The sequence below is a fragment of the Phoenix dactylifera genome, chromosome 2 (assembly GCF_051530095.1).
Source record: "Phoenix dactylifera cultivar Ajwa chromosome 2, Ajwa_hap1_PhDact_Kaust_v1.1, whole genome shotgun sequence".
NCBI classification, from domain to species: domain Eukaryota; kingdom Viridiplantae; phylum Streptophyta; class Magnoliopsida; order Arecales; family Arecaceae; genus Phoenix; species Phoenix dactylifera.
In genome coordinates, this window is record NC_143191.1 from 48201501 (window position 1) to 48217818 (window position 16318).

Consider the following 16318-nt stretch of genomic DNA (forward strand, 5'->3'; position numbering starts at 1 on the left):
AAGTGCCGCCCAATCTCTCGCCATATAAAGGAAACTCTGCGGCCCCCTACCGCCTGTACAGTGAATCCCGCACGACCGTATCTAGCTAACATGATCTGGCTCCAAAAGCCCTGTGGCTCCAAGACAACCTGTACAGCCCGTGTGCCAGTAGAGCCTCGCGCCGCGCCTGGAGTGACTGCACCCCTAAACCTCCCTCCCGCAGTGGCAAACATACCCTCTCCCAGGCCATCAAATGTACTCCGCGACCTCCCCCACCAGAGCCCCATAGGAACCTCCTCATGAGCCTCTCAATCTCCTCCAGTACAGTCTTCGGCACAACAGTATGTGCCATCAAATAAATAGGCATAGAGCATAGAACTGACCTGATCAGCGTCAATCTGCCCATCATAGAGAGAGAGGACGCTCTCCAACCCTCGAGTCTGCTCCGCACCCTCTGCACCAAGGTAGAGCACTCCGCCACCCGCAGCCTCCTCCCTGTAAGGGGGACCCCCAGGTAAACCAGGGCCCCCTCCTCCTCCTGCATCCCTAGGATCGCCCTGACCTCCCGTCGCACCCTCCGCTCCGTGCTCGGACTGAAGTGTATGGCAGATTTTTGGAGATTGACTCTCTGCCCAGACATCTCGCAGTACTCCATCAAGACCCTCCGAAGGGCTCTCGCATCAGTCCCTCTCGCCCGAGTGAGCAAGAGGCAGTCATCTGCAAACAATAGGTGAGAAATGGGGGTGCCAGGAGCTGGACTATAGGCGACCAACTCCCGATTCCCACAAGCAGCATGCAAAGCACGAGAGAGTACATCAGAGCAAATAATAAAAAGATACAGGGATAGTGGACATCCCTGACGCAGACCCATAGTAGCTCGAAAGAACGGCGATGGCGTGCCATTAATCAAAATAGAGAAACTGGGCCTCTGCACACATCCCAAAATCCAGTCAATCCAAATCTGGTGGAAACCAAAGCTCTCCAGCGCCCTCCGAAGAAAATCCCACCGTATCCGGTCGTAGGCACGCTCCATGTCCAACTTCACAGCCATCAAACATCGTCTCCTCGAGGCACGCACTAGGTCCCCCATCAGCTCCTGAGCTAGCAGAATGTTGTCAGAAATACTCCTCCCGCCCACGAAAGCTCCCTGCTCCTGGCTAATGATCCTCGGTAAAATATCCTTCATCCTCCCCACTAAGATCCTCGCGACCACCTTGTACAAAGTAGTGCATAAACTGATGGGTCTATAATGACTCGGCTCTGAAGCATCCAGCCGCTTCGGTATCAATGTTATAAAGGTGGCCTTCCACTCATCTGCCATCACCGACCGACTAAAATAAAGCTGTACTGCCTCCACCACACCCCTCTGAATGATGTACCAATACCTCCGAAAGAAAAAAGGTGGAAACCCATCTGGCCCTGGGGCCTTATCCTCAGCAAGACTCCATAGCGCCTCCTTCACCTCCATCTCTGATACGGGCCGGATCAAAGCTGCATTTTCTGTCTCCCCAATGCAGGCCCTCGGCCTGGGGAGGTGACCTGTAACATATGATCCATCATCCTCCATCCATCTCGATCTAAAGAACTCCACTAGCACCTGTCTCACTGCAGCATCCTCCTCAACTCGCTGTCCTGCCCCCACCCGCAAGGAGCGAATCATGTTCCTCTGCCTTCTAATGACTGTCGACCGGTGGAAGAAGCTGGTATTTCGGTCACCATCCTTAACCCAATGTACTCTAGATTTCTGTCTCCAAAAGATCTCCTGCTGACGAAGCAAAGAGTGGTGGGTAGCTAGCGATCGCCGTAAGCCCGCCATATCCTCCACCGTGAGCTCCTCTCCTCGATCCTCCCGCCCCTGAAACTCCGATATCTGAGCCTCCACCACTTCTAACCTCCGAAAGACATTGCCGACGACCTCACGGTTCCATCGGCGAAGGCGTTGTTTGGTAAGCTCCAGCCGACGCGACACCCTCTGCATAGCGTCACCCCGCACTGGCATACCCCAAGCCTCCCTAACCACATCCCAAGACTGGGGGTATGACAACCAAAGCTTCTCGAAGCGAAACGGGCTGCTATGTGTGGACCCCGACACTGTGGAGATCAAAAGAGGGCAATGATCAGATGCAATGCGGGCTAGATGACTAACCTGATAGGATGGAAATCGCTGAATCCAGTCTGGGGAAGCAAGTGCTCTATCAATCCGCTCCCACACTCTAGCATGTCCAAGCTGATTGTTGCACCAGGTGAAGCGAGATCCAGAAAACCCGAGGTCCACCAGGCCATTTCTCTCCAAAACCTCTCGAAACTCCCTTCTGTCCACAGACTCTGAATAGGCTCTACCTCCTCTCTTCTCACTGGGGCTTAAGATGCAGTTAAAATCACCTACCACCATGGTCGGCACTCCCTGAGTCAACAAACACGTCAACTCGTCCCAAAGTACTCTCCTAGTCCGGTAGTCAGTGCTAGCATACACCCCGCACAAAACCCAGGTAGGATTATGCGGTTCCGAAATTACCAACACCACCTGCTGAGTACAATTGCAGATAATATCTACAGAAACTATCCCCCGTCTCCATAACACTAGGATGCCCCCAGACAAGCCTCGAGACTCAACAGCATACACTTCCCAATCAACTGCCAATCGCCGCAGCACCCGACGCAACCCATCTCCCGATACTCGGGTTTCACAAAGAAAACAGATATCCAGGCCATGAAGCTGAACCAATCTCTTAAATGACGACAAAAAGGACGGCTTGGCTGCCCCCCTACAATTCCAAGAAAGTATCTTCATTCAAAACAATTAAGAGAGGTTTTGGCCCAAACCTGCCGGGCTGATCACAGTGGGTACAGAGACCCCTCCTTCCCCTGATGCCAAAACGTCCCCCTGGATCGCAGCTCTCAGCAAATCCACCACCTTCCCATGCTCCAAGATCGGAGAAGAAGATCCCTGTCCGGAACCAGATGACATACCCCTCCTTACCACGGTTCCAGAGGGTAGCGGATGCCCAACCACGGTGCCTGAGGGAGAAGACAGCCGCCCGGAGCCTTGGGAGGAGCCACTTGGCACCTCAGGGAGACCCACCTTCTTCACTCCCTTACCTGTCAGTTTAGAAGGGGAAACCAAATCACCCCCAACCAAACTCACCTCAGGACACCGAACCAAGATCTCGGCCGTCTTCCCGGCCATCACGACGCCTTCCGGTCCCCGCTCCTCAGCCGGGGCCAACCCGCCATCTTGGACCGATGCCAGCCGCGGGGAGGGTTCTCTCTCCATCGCTCGCGTCCCGCTCGGCAGAGGAGCCTTCTCCGCCACAGCTCCGCTAACCGCTGCATCCGCCGGCAGCGGTCGTATGGGGGGTCTCACTGGGGGTCTCACCGGTGGCAGGGAGGCACTCCGGAAGTGCCTCCTCCCTTCCCCCTTCCGGCGAGTCGTCCCGCTTTCAAGAGAGGAGGAGGACGACGATCGGATGAGATGCAGCTCGCTCGCCACTCGACCCGCCCCGACGCTCCGGGTCGTTCGAGCCGGGCTCCTGGCCCGCTTCATCGGGCTTGGGCCCTGGCCCGGGGAAGGCCCGATCGCAGAAGCCTGGTCCAACTTCACAAAGCCCGTCCCGCCTTGGGCCGCCAGGCTTGGCCTTAGCCCAAAAGATCCAGCCCATCCTAACTCCGCCCGGCCCGGTTCACCTTCCTTCCCAGTCTGCACTGGGGTTGAGTCGGCACCCGCGCCGGCATGAGTTGCCTCGGTCTCCTTAGCCGCCGAACCGCCCACCACCCCCTTCCCCGGCGACCGCCGCCTGGCCACTTTGGTGGGCTTTTGCCACCCATCGGTGTCCACAGGCGACTCCGGGGAGGTCGACATCACGATGGAGGGACTCGGCTCAGCCGCTGCAGACTGACGAGCCGGAGGCGGGCCAGCACCCGCGCGCGCCGGCACTGGCACCCTGTGCGTGGCAAGCCATGGGCCAAAAACACGGCACCGCGTCCCGTCCACCACTGGTACCGCCTGACCGCCGGAGCCATGATCAGGTACTCCTCCTCCCGTCTCACTGGCCTCAGACCCCCCGTTGCCCGTAGCCGACTCCGGGGTCGTAGCTCGGCACCCATTCCCTCCATGGCCGAGACGACCACAATAGGAACAAACCGGCGGTAGAGACTCATAGGTGAAGGACTGCCACAGCTTCCCTTCCTTCCCCCTGATAAAGACCCCCGGCCGCACCGGTAAGCTAGCATTCACCTCCACCTTGACCCTCGCATACCCCATCCGCCGGCGGTCCTCCGTGAAAGCATCAACTTCTATTGGAACGCCGGCCTCATTAGCGATCTCCCAGATAGACTCCTTGCGCCAGTATTCGAGGGGCAGCCCAGGGAGGCGAAGCCACACCCACACCCTGTTAACCTCCATCCTCCCGGGAACAAAGTCTGGCTGCCACCTCTCCACCGCCAGTAGCTGCCCGGCAATGACCCACGGACCTCGCAGCAGCATCGCCTCCCTATCCTCCACACTTCGGAACCGAAGAGCAAAGTACCCGGAGGCCATAGGGAAGGCTTCGACCTCATACTCCAACTTCCCTCGCGCTTTCACCTCCCGAGCTGCCCACTCCGCCGGAACACGTCGCCCCAGATTCCTCGCAATCACCGCCGTGGAGCTCCAGACCTCCCTCTCCATGTCCACCCACTCCGGCGTCAACTCCAGCACCTTCGGGAACCGCCGCTGGACCTCCTCTAATGCCTCAGCCGAGATCTCGTGGGTGGTCCACATAGATGGCCGGGCCGAGCCCCTAGCCACCTCCGACCAGGACCGCGAGGATCCCGCCCTCCCAGGTCCCTGCCGCTTCCCAGCACCCTTAGGAGTCTTCGTTCCCTCCGACTCCGTCCCCTTCCCTTTTCCTTCCCCCCCCCCCCCCCCAGCGTCCATGGTCCACCCCTCCCAGGTGTTTGGGGAAAAGCCCCACCCACCGCACCGAGTTTGGCGCACCTCGGCACACTTCCCAAGTCACTCACTCTCTCTCCTCACTCTCTCTCCTTCACGAGAGAAGCCCAATGGGCCACATTGCAAAGGACTCAACATGGACTTCAAGCCCCAGAAACAAGCACCCTTTTCTCTGACAGGAATAGCTACAGGGAGCTTTCAGAAGTTGCTTGGCAAGCTAGGAGATGCGCTGAGGCTGCAAGGTACATGGCTTTTGTTGGATTACTTGGCTGTTTCTCCTGCACATGCTATAATGTTCAGAAAAATCTTGTTTGTGAAAATAACTTTCCGATATCATTTTGAAGGATGCTTGAATACTTGAACCGGCAAGTATCCTAACTCATCATCTCCTAGAACTCTTTGCATCAAGAGGATACTGATGTGGGTTCCAATTTAGTGTGGCTCATTCAGGATGCCTGAGACATGACTTTAATGACCCTCATGTCTTTTATGGATTTAATTCTTTTAATTAAAATTACTATCAAAATCGGAACACCTGGGGCCCCCATTCTGCTCAGGGAAGGCCTTGTATGGTATTTTTCATCTAGGAGCTCCTATCCTTGAGTTTCCTCAAGATCAAATTTGATTGTTCTATTTTGGACAAAGGCAGGAGGGAAGGTGCTAGATTTGTCATCAGGGCCCGAACTCCAGGGTGGTGGCTGTCAAATCTTCGACACGTTGGTTTTGGAACAGAGTCAAAGTTGGTTTGGGCTGGCCTGTGTCATGCGCGACGAGTGCTACAGGCTAGCTCGATTATATTGGAGGGTGACTTGGCCACCGTGATCAGCTGGGTCAAGGGGGTCCTTGCGGTGTTGAAGGGGGATACCTCCTGCTTCGAGACATTTGGGCGATGGTGAGAGATGAAATGGCCTTTCAGGCTAAGCATGTGTTCAGAGAGGCCAACGGAGCAACGGACTAGGTGGTTGTATATGTGGCCTGCCACTCTGGAGGCACCTTGTGGGCCGGGCAGGGAGAGTTGCCTAGAACACTCTATGACTTGTTGTTTTCTGATTTTGTTGGATATATCCATACTCGAAATGTATGAAATATCTGTTTTAGCAAAAAAAAAAAAAAATTACTTTCAAAAGCCTTTTTATGTTCTAATCAGAATCTTGCCATCTTCTGATCATAATTTGCAGGCTGAGGGAGCTGCACGCACTTAAGGGCCATGTGGAATCAATGGCCAAGATGAAAGGGCTTGATATTGACACCGCCCAACAGAACTACACAGTATGATGGCATGCAAAGGAATGCTTGACAAAGGATAGGGAACTCTTATGCTCTGTTATTAGTTTTCCTCAGATCCAAGTAGCAACAGTCAATGGCTTCCATAAGCTCCGCATGATTATAGATTAACAGCACTAACCTATTGTACTTCATGGCTGTTATTAGGAACTAATCAAGTAATTTTGCATATTATGTTATGGGAACTGAAGTCCACTTGTTCTTATGAACTCCATGTAGTTGCGTGTGATCTTTAATGAATCTTTATTGGAACGGTTGACCTACATGTCAAACTGAAATAGCACGAAAAAGCCTGTTTCATTCTTGTTGTTTTCTTTCAAGTTCAGATTCAATTGACTATATAAGATAAGCTCAATATGCGGTTTTTAACTGTGTTCTCTCTCTGCTTGGCCCCTAAGAAGTAGTCATAAGTTGATAGCATACAAGTCATGCTAGGTTCATCAATAAACTCCCCTTGGTTTTAAAATATTTTATCAGTTTTGACAAATTAGCATATAGGTAGCTGCGATGTTCAGAAAAAATAAAAAATAGTAAATAATAATAAATAAAAAATAACATAAAAATTTAAAAAGGATAAAATGAAGATACATATTGGTGGTGTTAGGTTGTTAGAGAGGGGGAGGGAGATGGAGATAGAGCGGTAATGGGTTCGTTAATTAGGGCAGAAAGAGAGGAATTTGGGGCTATTTGAAAATTTGACGGACCTAAAGGACGCTATTGCTCTTTCTGATATAGTATAGATTTCTAGGTTTATCAGAGCATGAATCGCAACGAAAGCAGGATGGAATCATAGGTATAAATTTTTGAGCAAAGTCACAAGTCTGTTGCTAAATCTCAAAGGGCTTCAGCAGTCTCTTCTATTTAGTCATCTCCTTGAGTACCATTGTTGATGTTATCTGACGTGAGTTAAGCAATGCTTGGGTTTTTGTTTTTGAATGCTTGACAGTCAAAACTGTTTATTCCAAATAGAAACGCCAAGCTCATCCTGCATTCTCTAAACATCCATGGTTTTAACACCTAAAAAAATAAAATGAAAAAAAAAATATCCCTGCTTTTAGCAATTTAGCTCCCACTGTGTTATGTCCTTCTCCGATGCTCTCCTGGCAAGGCTTGAGGCATATGGAGGCACTTTTGGTTCTGAATTATGCTTCCTTGAGTAATAATGCTCGCACCGTTTTCTTCAGACCAGCGATTCCTCAAGAAGAAGAAGAAGAAGAAGAAAAACTTCAGAATGATTACCCTCCTTTTCAACTCTTCCATATGATAGCTAGTTCATATCAAGCTCTGATATTTTGCTCCTATGCCCTTCAACTTTTTTTTAGATATAACAGTCAATGAGAAAAGGTAACCAAGCGTCTTGCACAAAATGATCCAAAAACATATCTGAATTATAAGTTGATTAATGAGAGTTGTTTGCAATGATGCTAGAAATCAAAGGGCGTATCGAAAAGTTGTATGCATAGAACTAGCAAAGAGGAGAGGACCGAGAAGGGCCTTTTAAATCTGGAATCGATTGCAAATAACCATTCTGTTTGAAGTCTGATGATGCTCTTACTCCTGCCTCAATACTTAAACTATATACAGTAGTGCTCTTAGTCTCATCACCTCATAAAGGCATCTGGTTTTGCATTAATGAAAGCCTGGAAATTTGCTTAATTGTAGGCTTATACAAAAGAGGATCAGTTTGAGGCTATTTTATCATTTTTAGATGGAGAGATTAACATTGTAAGAATGTGGACCAGCTTAACAGAATCGAAACGGTGCCGAGCAAATGATTTCTGCAACAAGGAAGCACATGAAGTAGCATGCACTGGAAGATAAAAGTGCACGAATAGCTTTACATTGAAGATGACAGGAAGAGATATGAATAGGTATATTATTGGAAGAAGAAGAGATATGTCGCAATAGGTGAGATAGGGAAGCAAGGGATCGATTTAAGTCTGATCTACATATATTGCCACTTTTCCCAAAACACTGGTGTCTTAATCTCACATCTGAGTAGCAGTTAGGCAAGTAGCATTTTGGAGCAACGGCTGGAAATGTTTCTTTTGAGTTTTTGATTGGTTTCCTTAGAACATTTTTGCTGCACTTAAAGCAAGTATCCTGTTCATTAAGACATAGGTAGATTTTTTCCTCAAAAAAGGGCTAGATCTAAAGATTACCTAATTATGTTTATTGCAATGCAGATAGCTGCATCAATGCAATTAGATTTTTTTTATTCTGGATTAAGAAATATGCAAATTGTTGCAGCAATGAATCTTAAAGTAGCTACTATTATCATTTTTGTCCTTTCTTGATATCTAGTCTGCTAGATTATAAAAAATAATCAAACAAAACACATGCTAATATTTTTCTTAAGAAAAAACTCAAAAAATAATTCATGCTAAAGAAACATTAGAAGAAAGTTATGAAACATAAATATTGTATCGTTATAACCTTATGTATGGTCATTGAGTCAATGCATCTTTCATCGGTGACTTTATGGTTGTAGTCATATTTTCTGAAATCTTTACCTGCAGGAAATACAGTGAACAAATTTTGCATAACATTTAGAATTTTTTTAGACTATATACTATTTGGTTGACTGGTCTATTTTCAAATAAGATTTATCTTTTGTTTTACCGGAAAGAAAGCTTTCCAAGTATTTAAAAAATCCCTCATATCTGCTTAAAAGCACTCCAAGCATTAAGTTACCAACTCCCTTATTTTTTCAGACTTGGTTTTCTCCTTTATTTTTTTTTTCAATTTTTTTGAGAAATGGGAATTAGGTGGTTGGACAATTATTTAGCTCCATCAATTCAATTTCAGCATAAACTTACTCTACTGTGGTCGAGCTGTCTAACTCAGACATGTTGATTCTTGAAGGACTTTACTGTGAAACCATGCCGATAAGACAGTCAATGGAATTTGGGCAGTCAAGTGATGCATCATATTAATCAAATGGCCTGTTGTAGATAAATGCATGTTACCTTCTATAGTTTGTTTCATATTCTTATTTGCAAAGCATAGCATCTGCGAGGCATACTCTATATCATTCACAGTGCAGAAAGAAGAAAACTCCTAATATCATGTCCACCATTATTATAAGTTGGAAATGATATCACAATTCTTTTTTCTTTTTTTTTGAGAGGAGAGAATGGTATAACACATTACTTACAAAGCTGCACCATCATTACTAAAACAAACTTGAGTACGTACATAGTTGAATGTAGCTTGCCAACGAAAGCCTACTCAGTTGCAATAATAGTCTCCACCTATCTCTCACATTCTATTTACTCTCTCACATGCTCACAATATAAACATGAATAAAGTATATAACTTTGCTTTTTAACATGAAATAGTCCTTGATGAGACCAAGGCCACGAGTACTAATATTTTAGTGTGGACCAACAAGAGTCCTAAGAATATTCACCTGCAACTGCAGACATACCACGTAACTCTCCACCTCAGAGAGCAATTCACTTAACCCCATCTCATTCCCACCAGGTAAAAGCAATCTCAGTATCTTCATGTGGTCATCAATCTCCTCTTCCCTTCTGATTTCCTCTCTCCGAGCACCTTGCCGCTGGCCGATTGTTCTCAACCTGCTTGCTTCATTTAGTTTAGAATTTGGTTTTAAGTTCATCTGGTTCTCAGCATTATCGACAGACCTAGGAATTCCTGGGCATGCCAAGAATTGGCCAAGCATTTCAATATTAAAAGTACTATTGGTGGTTGTTCCGAGTGTGGCAGTGTTATGAAGTTTTCTTGGGTCCATGCCTTGCTCGAGTTTGCGTCTTAAGGCACGGCTCCATCTGAACTCACCAGTCGACAGTGCTAGTGCCATGTCTACTTCATATCTGATGGTCTTCTTGATGTTATTATCTTTGTTTCTGCCTGAGGAGCCAATGCTGGTGACATTTAGAAGAGCTGGCAAGAGATAACTGATGTACTTCTGCGAGAAGTTTGCACATGATAAGGCATTTGGTTTGACCGAATACGCCCGTCTTTGCTTATTTCTTTGCTGCTTCTCCATCGAAGAAAGGAGAACTGCATTGAAGAAGATGGCAACTATGCAAATCACAAGAATAGACACTACTACTTGCTACTTATATAACTAACTACAACAAAAGACACGACATCGACCGCCATGAAAATTAACCAGCAGGATTGTAGCAAGATATCAGTGATATTAAATTAATGAATCAGTTGAAACATGCTTTTCTTTTTTCCTTTTCTTTTGATTAAAGAATCAGTTTGAAACAACGATTGCAGCAGCAGTAATGCATTGAATAGAGGAGGACTTAATTCTTATAGCAATGGAGGAGAGAAGAAACAATGCTGATGACAAGGAAAGTGGAAGAACTAAGAATATGTTACAGAGAATAGAGATTGAGGATAGACACAGATAATAAAGAAGGTGGCCAGGAAGTAGGAGGAGAAAGCTATTTGTTACCTTGCCAAGCCCTAAGAGCTTCAGTATGGTCGAGGATTGAGCTGTGCGACCTCCATTTAAGCACTTAGGGAGGGTTGGAAGGGCAGAAGAGCCAAAACTTTCTCCTACCGCTGTCTCATTAAAGCGCCGAGGCTCATCCATCCCAAGCAGTCCTTCGCATGTGGAGGCCAGCCCACAAACAAAAATGATTGAAAGTTGGAGAGGGAAATATTTGGAATAACCGAAGTCTTAATTCGGAAAGTAAGAAAAAAGAAAAGATCATATACAGTCCTGAAGGAAATAAACGTACCCAATAACTAGGTCCTAGAGTGAGTGAGTTTCTAAAGGATTTGATAACTAAAGAACTTCGAATTAATGACTTTTAAGCAGAAGCTCTAAGGGGGAATGGAAGTATATAAGGTGCGTTCTGGTGGAGCACATGGCGGCACGTTCACCCTTTGCTCTTCGCAACCTACCTAAAAGGACAGCCCCCATCCCATGTGCTCGTAGAAGAAGAAGACACCGAACCCTCTATAAATGCCACCACATGAATCCAGCCCCCAAAGTACTCTCTCTTCTGATGGTTATGGCAATGACCTTTCTCTTCTCTTCTCTTCTCTTCTCTTTTAGCTTCTTCTCTAGCTAGACACCTCTCCTCCCAATACCTTTCCAACGTTACCACTTTCAATCTGCTACTATTTGTTCTTACATGAAATGAAATGATCAATATAAGAAAATATGAATAAAAAAGAGTTAGAAAATATAACCGGGTTGGAGCTAGGCATGCGACCAAATACTTTGGATTAAAATGGTGCTTCTGAATGGTGTTGGATGGGGCATTGGATATACATGCATCTTTTTTTCTTTTTTCTTTTTTGGTTTGGCCTCGACTCTTCGAAAGGGTCCCTCCAAGGTCATGGGATGCACTCAGCCCAAATGCCGGGGAGAAGGTCCACACAATCCTTTGTTTAATATGAGGTGGGGTTTCTAATGACAAGATTGATGGGAGTGGTGTGCCAACCCCATGCACCACAAGACAAGGGAGAGATGAGGTGTCGTCGGTGTCGACGTGGTCACCTAAGAAGACACCTAGGCCCAATGATTGATGGCAAGTTTGTAGGTTTACTTGGAGGGGGACCTGCCATCCACGTGAGAACTCTAGTCCAGGAGTTATCAAGAGGACAATGAGAGCAGTGGTTGTCTTTAACTACCAAACTCTTGCGTGCAAACCTCTCATCGGAAACCACATGGTAATCCCTGTCATGCTGTGTTCTAAGGAAAGTCCGGGAGCTTTCGATTCCATCTCTCTCCCCCACCTCGAGGAGGGACCAAATGATACTGTTCGTCCTCTTTGGATATCAGGCACGGAGTTATGTGGTTGTTAAACCACGACAAATCCACACTAACCACTGAAATGGTTGTTGAGAAAGTTTTATGTACATGATTTCCTTCAAAAAAAAAAAAAAAAAAAAAAATCCCACAGTATGCCTACTTTTTTTGAAGGAATTTCCACAGAATGTCATTCTTTTAAAATGCTATAATAATAAAATATGGAAGCAAATGTTCCAGCTGTTAAACTTCAACGATCCTTAATTCTTCCTCTTGCTTTTCCTGTCTTTTTTTTTTAACAATATAATATCCAATATAGTGAGCACTGTCACTGATATAAGATGGACAAAATCAGCTGTGACAGCCAAAATTGCTCCATTTGAGCTTACTCTCTTTTCTTGTGATGAAATTAGGAAAATAATCATGTGCTAACTCTCAGCTTAACTGGACTGTTGCTGATATTGAGAAATACTCTTTTCTTTTTGATGATCTTGAGACCTAATCAATGCATTCTCTCATTGGACATGAAATAATAGAGGGCCACAACATCTTCTTTTTTCCCTTTCTTTCTTCTTTTTTAACTTTTTAGCAAAACGGCACCAAGCAATAGAAGTCCATAGAATCACTAATGGAAGGATAGCAGAGGTCCAACGGATGGTTGTGCTAATGGAATGATATCATTAATGCAAATTTTTGGTCCAAGAATCAGACCGTATCACTGAATTGTTCTTGAAGAAGGCTCTTTCATCTATTCAAATCTGCTAGCCAAATAGCAGGAATGCTAAAGTCTCTTTGAATATGTTAAATGTCCATGTTTGAACCTACTTTAGCAGCCCTTGGGTATTTGGAATGTGATTTGCTGCAATCTCAGGAGAACCCGAGAAGAGAATTTGTTGCTAGAAATAGAATTACCGTTTTTAGTAGAAGCTGCTTCTGTCTCGGTTGAATTTCTCATTGAGGAGATCGAATTCTGTAGCCTTCACGAGGCATCATTGACTCAACTGAGAGTTTGAGCTTTTTTTTTTCCTTCAGTGAAAGAGAGAGAGAGAGAGAGAGAGAGAGAGAGAGAGAGAGAGAGAGAGAGAGTTGTAAGTCATTGAGATAATGAATGAAACAAGAGTACGAAAGGCTACTCCAGGCCTACAAAACAGCAAAGCTCAGGTTAGACCTAATATTCCCATCTTCTAATAATAAAGTTGGTGACATTTTTTTGGTGAACACAGAATAAAGACAACAAAGAAAAAAAAAAAATCTTTTGGGCACGAAGATGGCCTCCTTAGACTGGCTATAGTAATGGCATAACCAGCCAGTCTCATCACTGCATCTACCTGAGGCTTGTTCACCATGCTTGGTTATTACTTTGAAATTGCTATTAGCTCCAAAGTTCGCTGTGTTTGTCTGTGCTATGAACATGGCTGAGATTGGAGTCTAGCGAGAAGGGGAGCACATGGGTTTCGCTTATGGTGTGTCCCAGTGGGGGCTAATCTTGTTTTGGACTCGTATGATTCTTCCCTTCACGTGCAAATCCATTGACAAGCTTCTTCAGATGCTTATAATCTTTCCTTTTTTTTTTCCCTTCGTTTTGAACAACAGTGATCATGTCCTACCACCAGCATTTGAACACTGGACTTCCCCCAAGAATAGTGTCCTTAGAAGAGAAGTGCCAACCAGCTGAAACAAACAGTTGTTGGCCTTCACAGTACTTATCTTCACAGAAGTAAGTATGTCATATTGAGGAAAAATGATATTTATTTGGTCAAAAGTTTAAATGGGTTTGGATGGAGGGAGAATTTGCGAAGAGATAAGATTCGTTAAATAGATTTTGTTGTTATTATCTTTTCTTTCCAAAACTATCTATACTTGTTATATAGTTGAGGTTTCCGACGAGAACTAATCAATTTATCTACAGGCCCAGACTCATTTTTCCTAGTACAATTAGATTATAACTTCTCCAAAATTTTGGCAAGTCTTTAATATTTTTAAGAGGCGCTTCCGAGATTATATTTATCTGGCCAAATTGTTTCTGACTACTAAACTTGTGACTGCGTATTAAATATTGGCTACATCGATCCAACCAGGCTATTAGAATAAAATTTGAGTATTTTAATGGTAGGAGAGTGAGGAGCCTTGGAAGCATAGTGGCTTTCCTTTAGAATGGCTTTGTCAAGTCGAAATTTTAAAAGCATACGCCTTAGGATAAGGCTGAGCTTATCGATGTGATGGTAAGGATAGGATAGGATAGGATAGGATGGAGGTGAGTGGTCTCTTTGAAATAACTCCGATTTGGATAAGAATTTGATTCTTGAGTTTTAAAATGAACTCTCTTGCTACTTCTATTTTTTATATAGCATTTCTTGAAAAGGCCTAATATGCTAATGTACACATTGGCACAACACTTCCTTCTCCCTATTCTGTATTTTAGCTAGATGTGGATATAATTTTCATGACATGCACCTTTGGAAGAAGCGTAAGGAGTTTTTATTTCTCCAACCAAAAAGACTACTATTTGTAATGGCCTAAGAATCATTCTAGGTTGTAAAGAATCTATATAAAGCCGAGTGCTACAGATTTCTGTGAGCTGGATAGCTTGATGTTGGTTGGTGGCATCAGTACATTCTCTATATCATGGACAGTGAACATGCCAAAGCCCTTGATCATGAATCATGAATGCAATCTTCTTGTCACTCTAGTGTTTCATCAATTCCCTTTAGGAGCTTCTACCAAAAATTTTCTCAATGGAAAAAAATCAATTGTGAGTTAGGTAGGTTCAAACTCACCTTAGGATTCGTGGAACTTATAACACATCCTAGGACTGCTGCAAGGCTGCATTCTGAATGCGTGAATAAAGATTTCTGTAAAAATTATTCCACTTTGTCTATGTAGTGTCCAAAGGAAAATCTCTGAATCTGTAGTCAACGCTATGTACAAAGAGTCTGAAACTCAGGAGTCGAAGCATTTCTTTGAGCAGAAGAAGCAAAACGTTTGGTTCTCTTTTGTCTCTAGTCATGCCAGTCTGAGTTCTTTGTTTCTTTTTAATCGTTTTGCAGTTCTGTTGCATGTTTACGTAACTCATTAATTAACGGACATGTAAACCTATCAAGTTAATTAATTTGCAGATGTGTCTTATTTTTCTTCCAAATGATCTTATATTAATATTACTCTTAACATTGTTTGAAAAAAATAATGATAAACAAAAATCCAAACCAATTAAATGACTACTGGTTACAATGTGTGCTTGACAGCTGGAGTCTCTCTAAATCATTCAGAATACAGCATCAGTCCACTGGAAAAAGCTGGAAATATCTCGCAGGACCACTACTTAGAAAATCAAAGAGTATATACATTGAGATCTAAATTTTTTTGACATGTTTAATAAACAGTTTCAATTTGGTTCGGTAAATTTTTGATCTGAATTGCTAATGATGATTGGTGGCAATATTTATAGTTGTCAACCATGACATCTTAATATTTTTGGACTTTGGCACTCATAGAGTTAAACAATGCAAGCACTTAGTTTGCACACCCTGTAGGTGGCTCACACATGTGGCTTGCACGTAGCTAGCGTTGAACTGCAGCAATAATGCAATGTTTGCATGCATGTAGAGGTCCACCGTCTGCCCTAATATATGACTAGAAGACAAAAGAAGTTATATTAAGTTTACATTGATTGCCCATGAGATGTACGACACAATGCACGAGATTGATGTCGACTCATGGATTTACACCAAAATCATGCACGAACGCATTTTTACAAACACGCAGGAGCATTAGCAACAATAAGGATGATGCTGATTGAACCGTAATAAGTTAAAACGAGGACAGCGACACATGTCAGAGATATGCACGTGCAACCGCACACATGTGGCCATGGAACGGTACCAGAAGATGCCGTGAGCTTGAGTTGGCCCCGTTGATGAATTAGATATGATAACGAGGCCCCAACTTGCAAGCGACCAATTATGTAGTCCTTTTTCACCTAACCACGTATGCATGTGCGTCTAGCGCTACTGCTGGATAGCTCGACTTGACATCACTGTTTTAGGCCCTGTTTGGGGGAGCTTTTGGAGGGCCAGAAAGCACTTTCTGGCCCTCCAAAAGTACTTTTAGATGAAAAACTGTGTTTGGTAAATTTTTCAAAAAGCTGTTTCAGCTTTTGCGGAAAGCTGAAAACAGCTTTTGGGAGGAAGCTCCAATTTGGAGCTTTTGGGAGGAAGTTATTTCAGCTTTTTCGGAAAGCTGTATTTTTGACAAAAATGTCCATATTAAAATATAATAATTACATAGCTTGTCCCTTTATAAACCTAAAAATCTGCTGGAGCCAAGAACTCAAGCCGTCAGACTCCCTTCCGTAAGAAAAGGTATTTTTCTTTTCAATTTTTGTA

General features: G+C 44.6%; 1 protein-coding gene across 1 annotated transcript; it reads right to left on the reverse strand.

The window, feature by feature from the left end:
• Window positions 1-9346: 9346 nt before the first annotated feature.
• LOC103718040 (transcription factor bHLH146-like) lies at window positions 9347-10767 on the reverse strand. Its single transcript, XM_088716720.1, has 2 exons — window positions 10629-10767; window positions 9347-10222 (listed from the first exon to the last, which is right to left on the reverse strand). Exon 2 carries the CDS (start codon window positions 10206-10208, stop codon window positions 9570-9572), a length of 639 nt encoding a protein of 212 aa, XP_088572846.1. The 5' UTR covers window positions 10209-10222; window positions 10629-10767; the 3' UTR covers window positions 9347-9569.
• Window positions 10768-16318: the final 5551 nt, after the last annotated feature.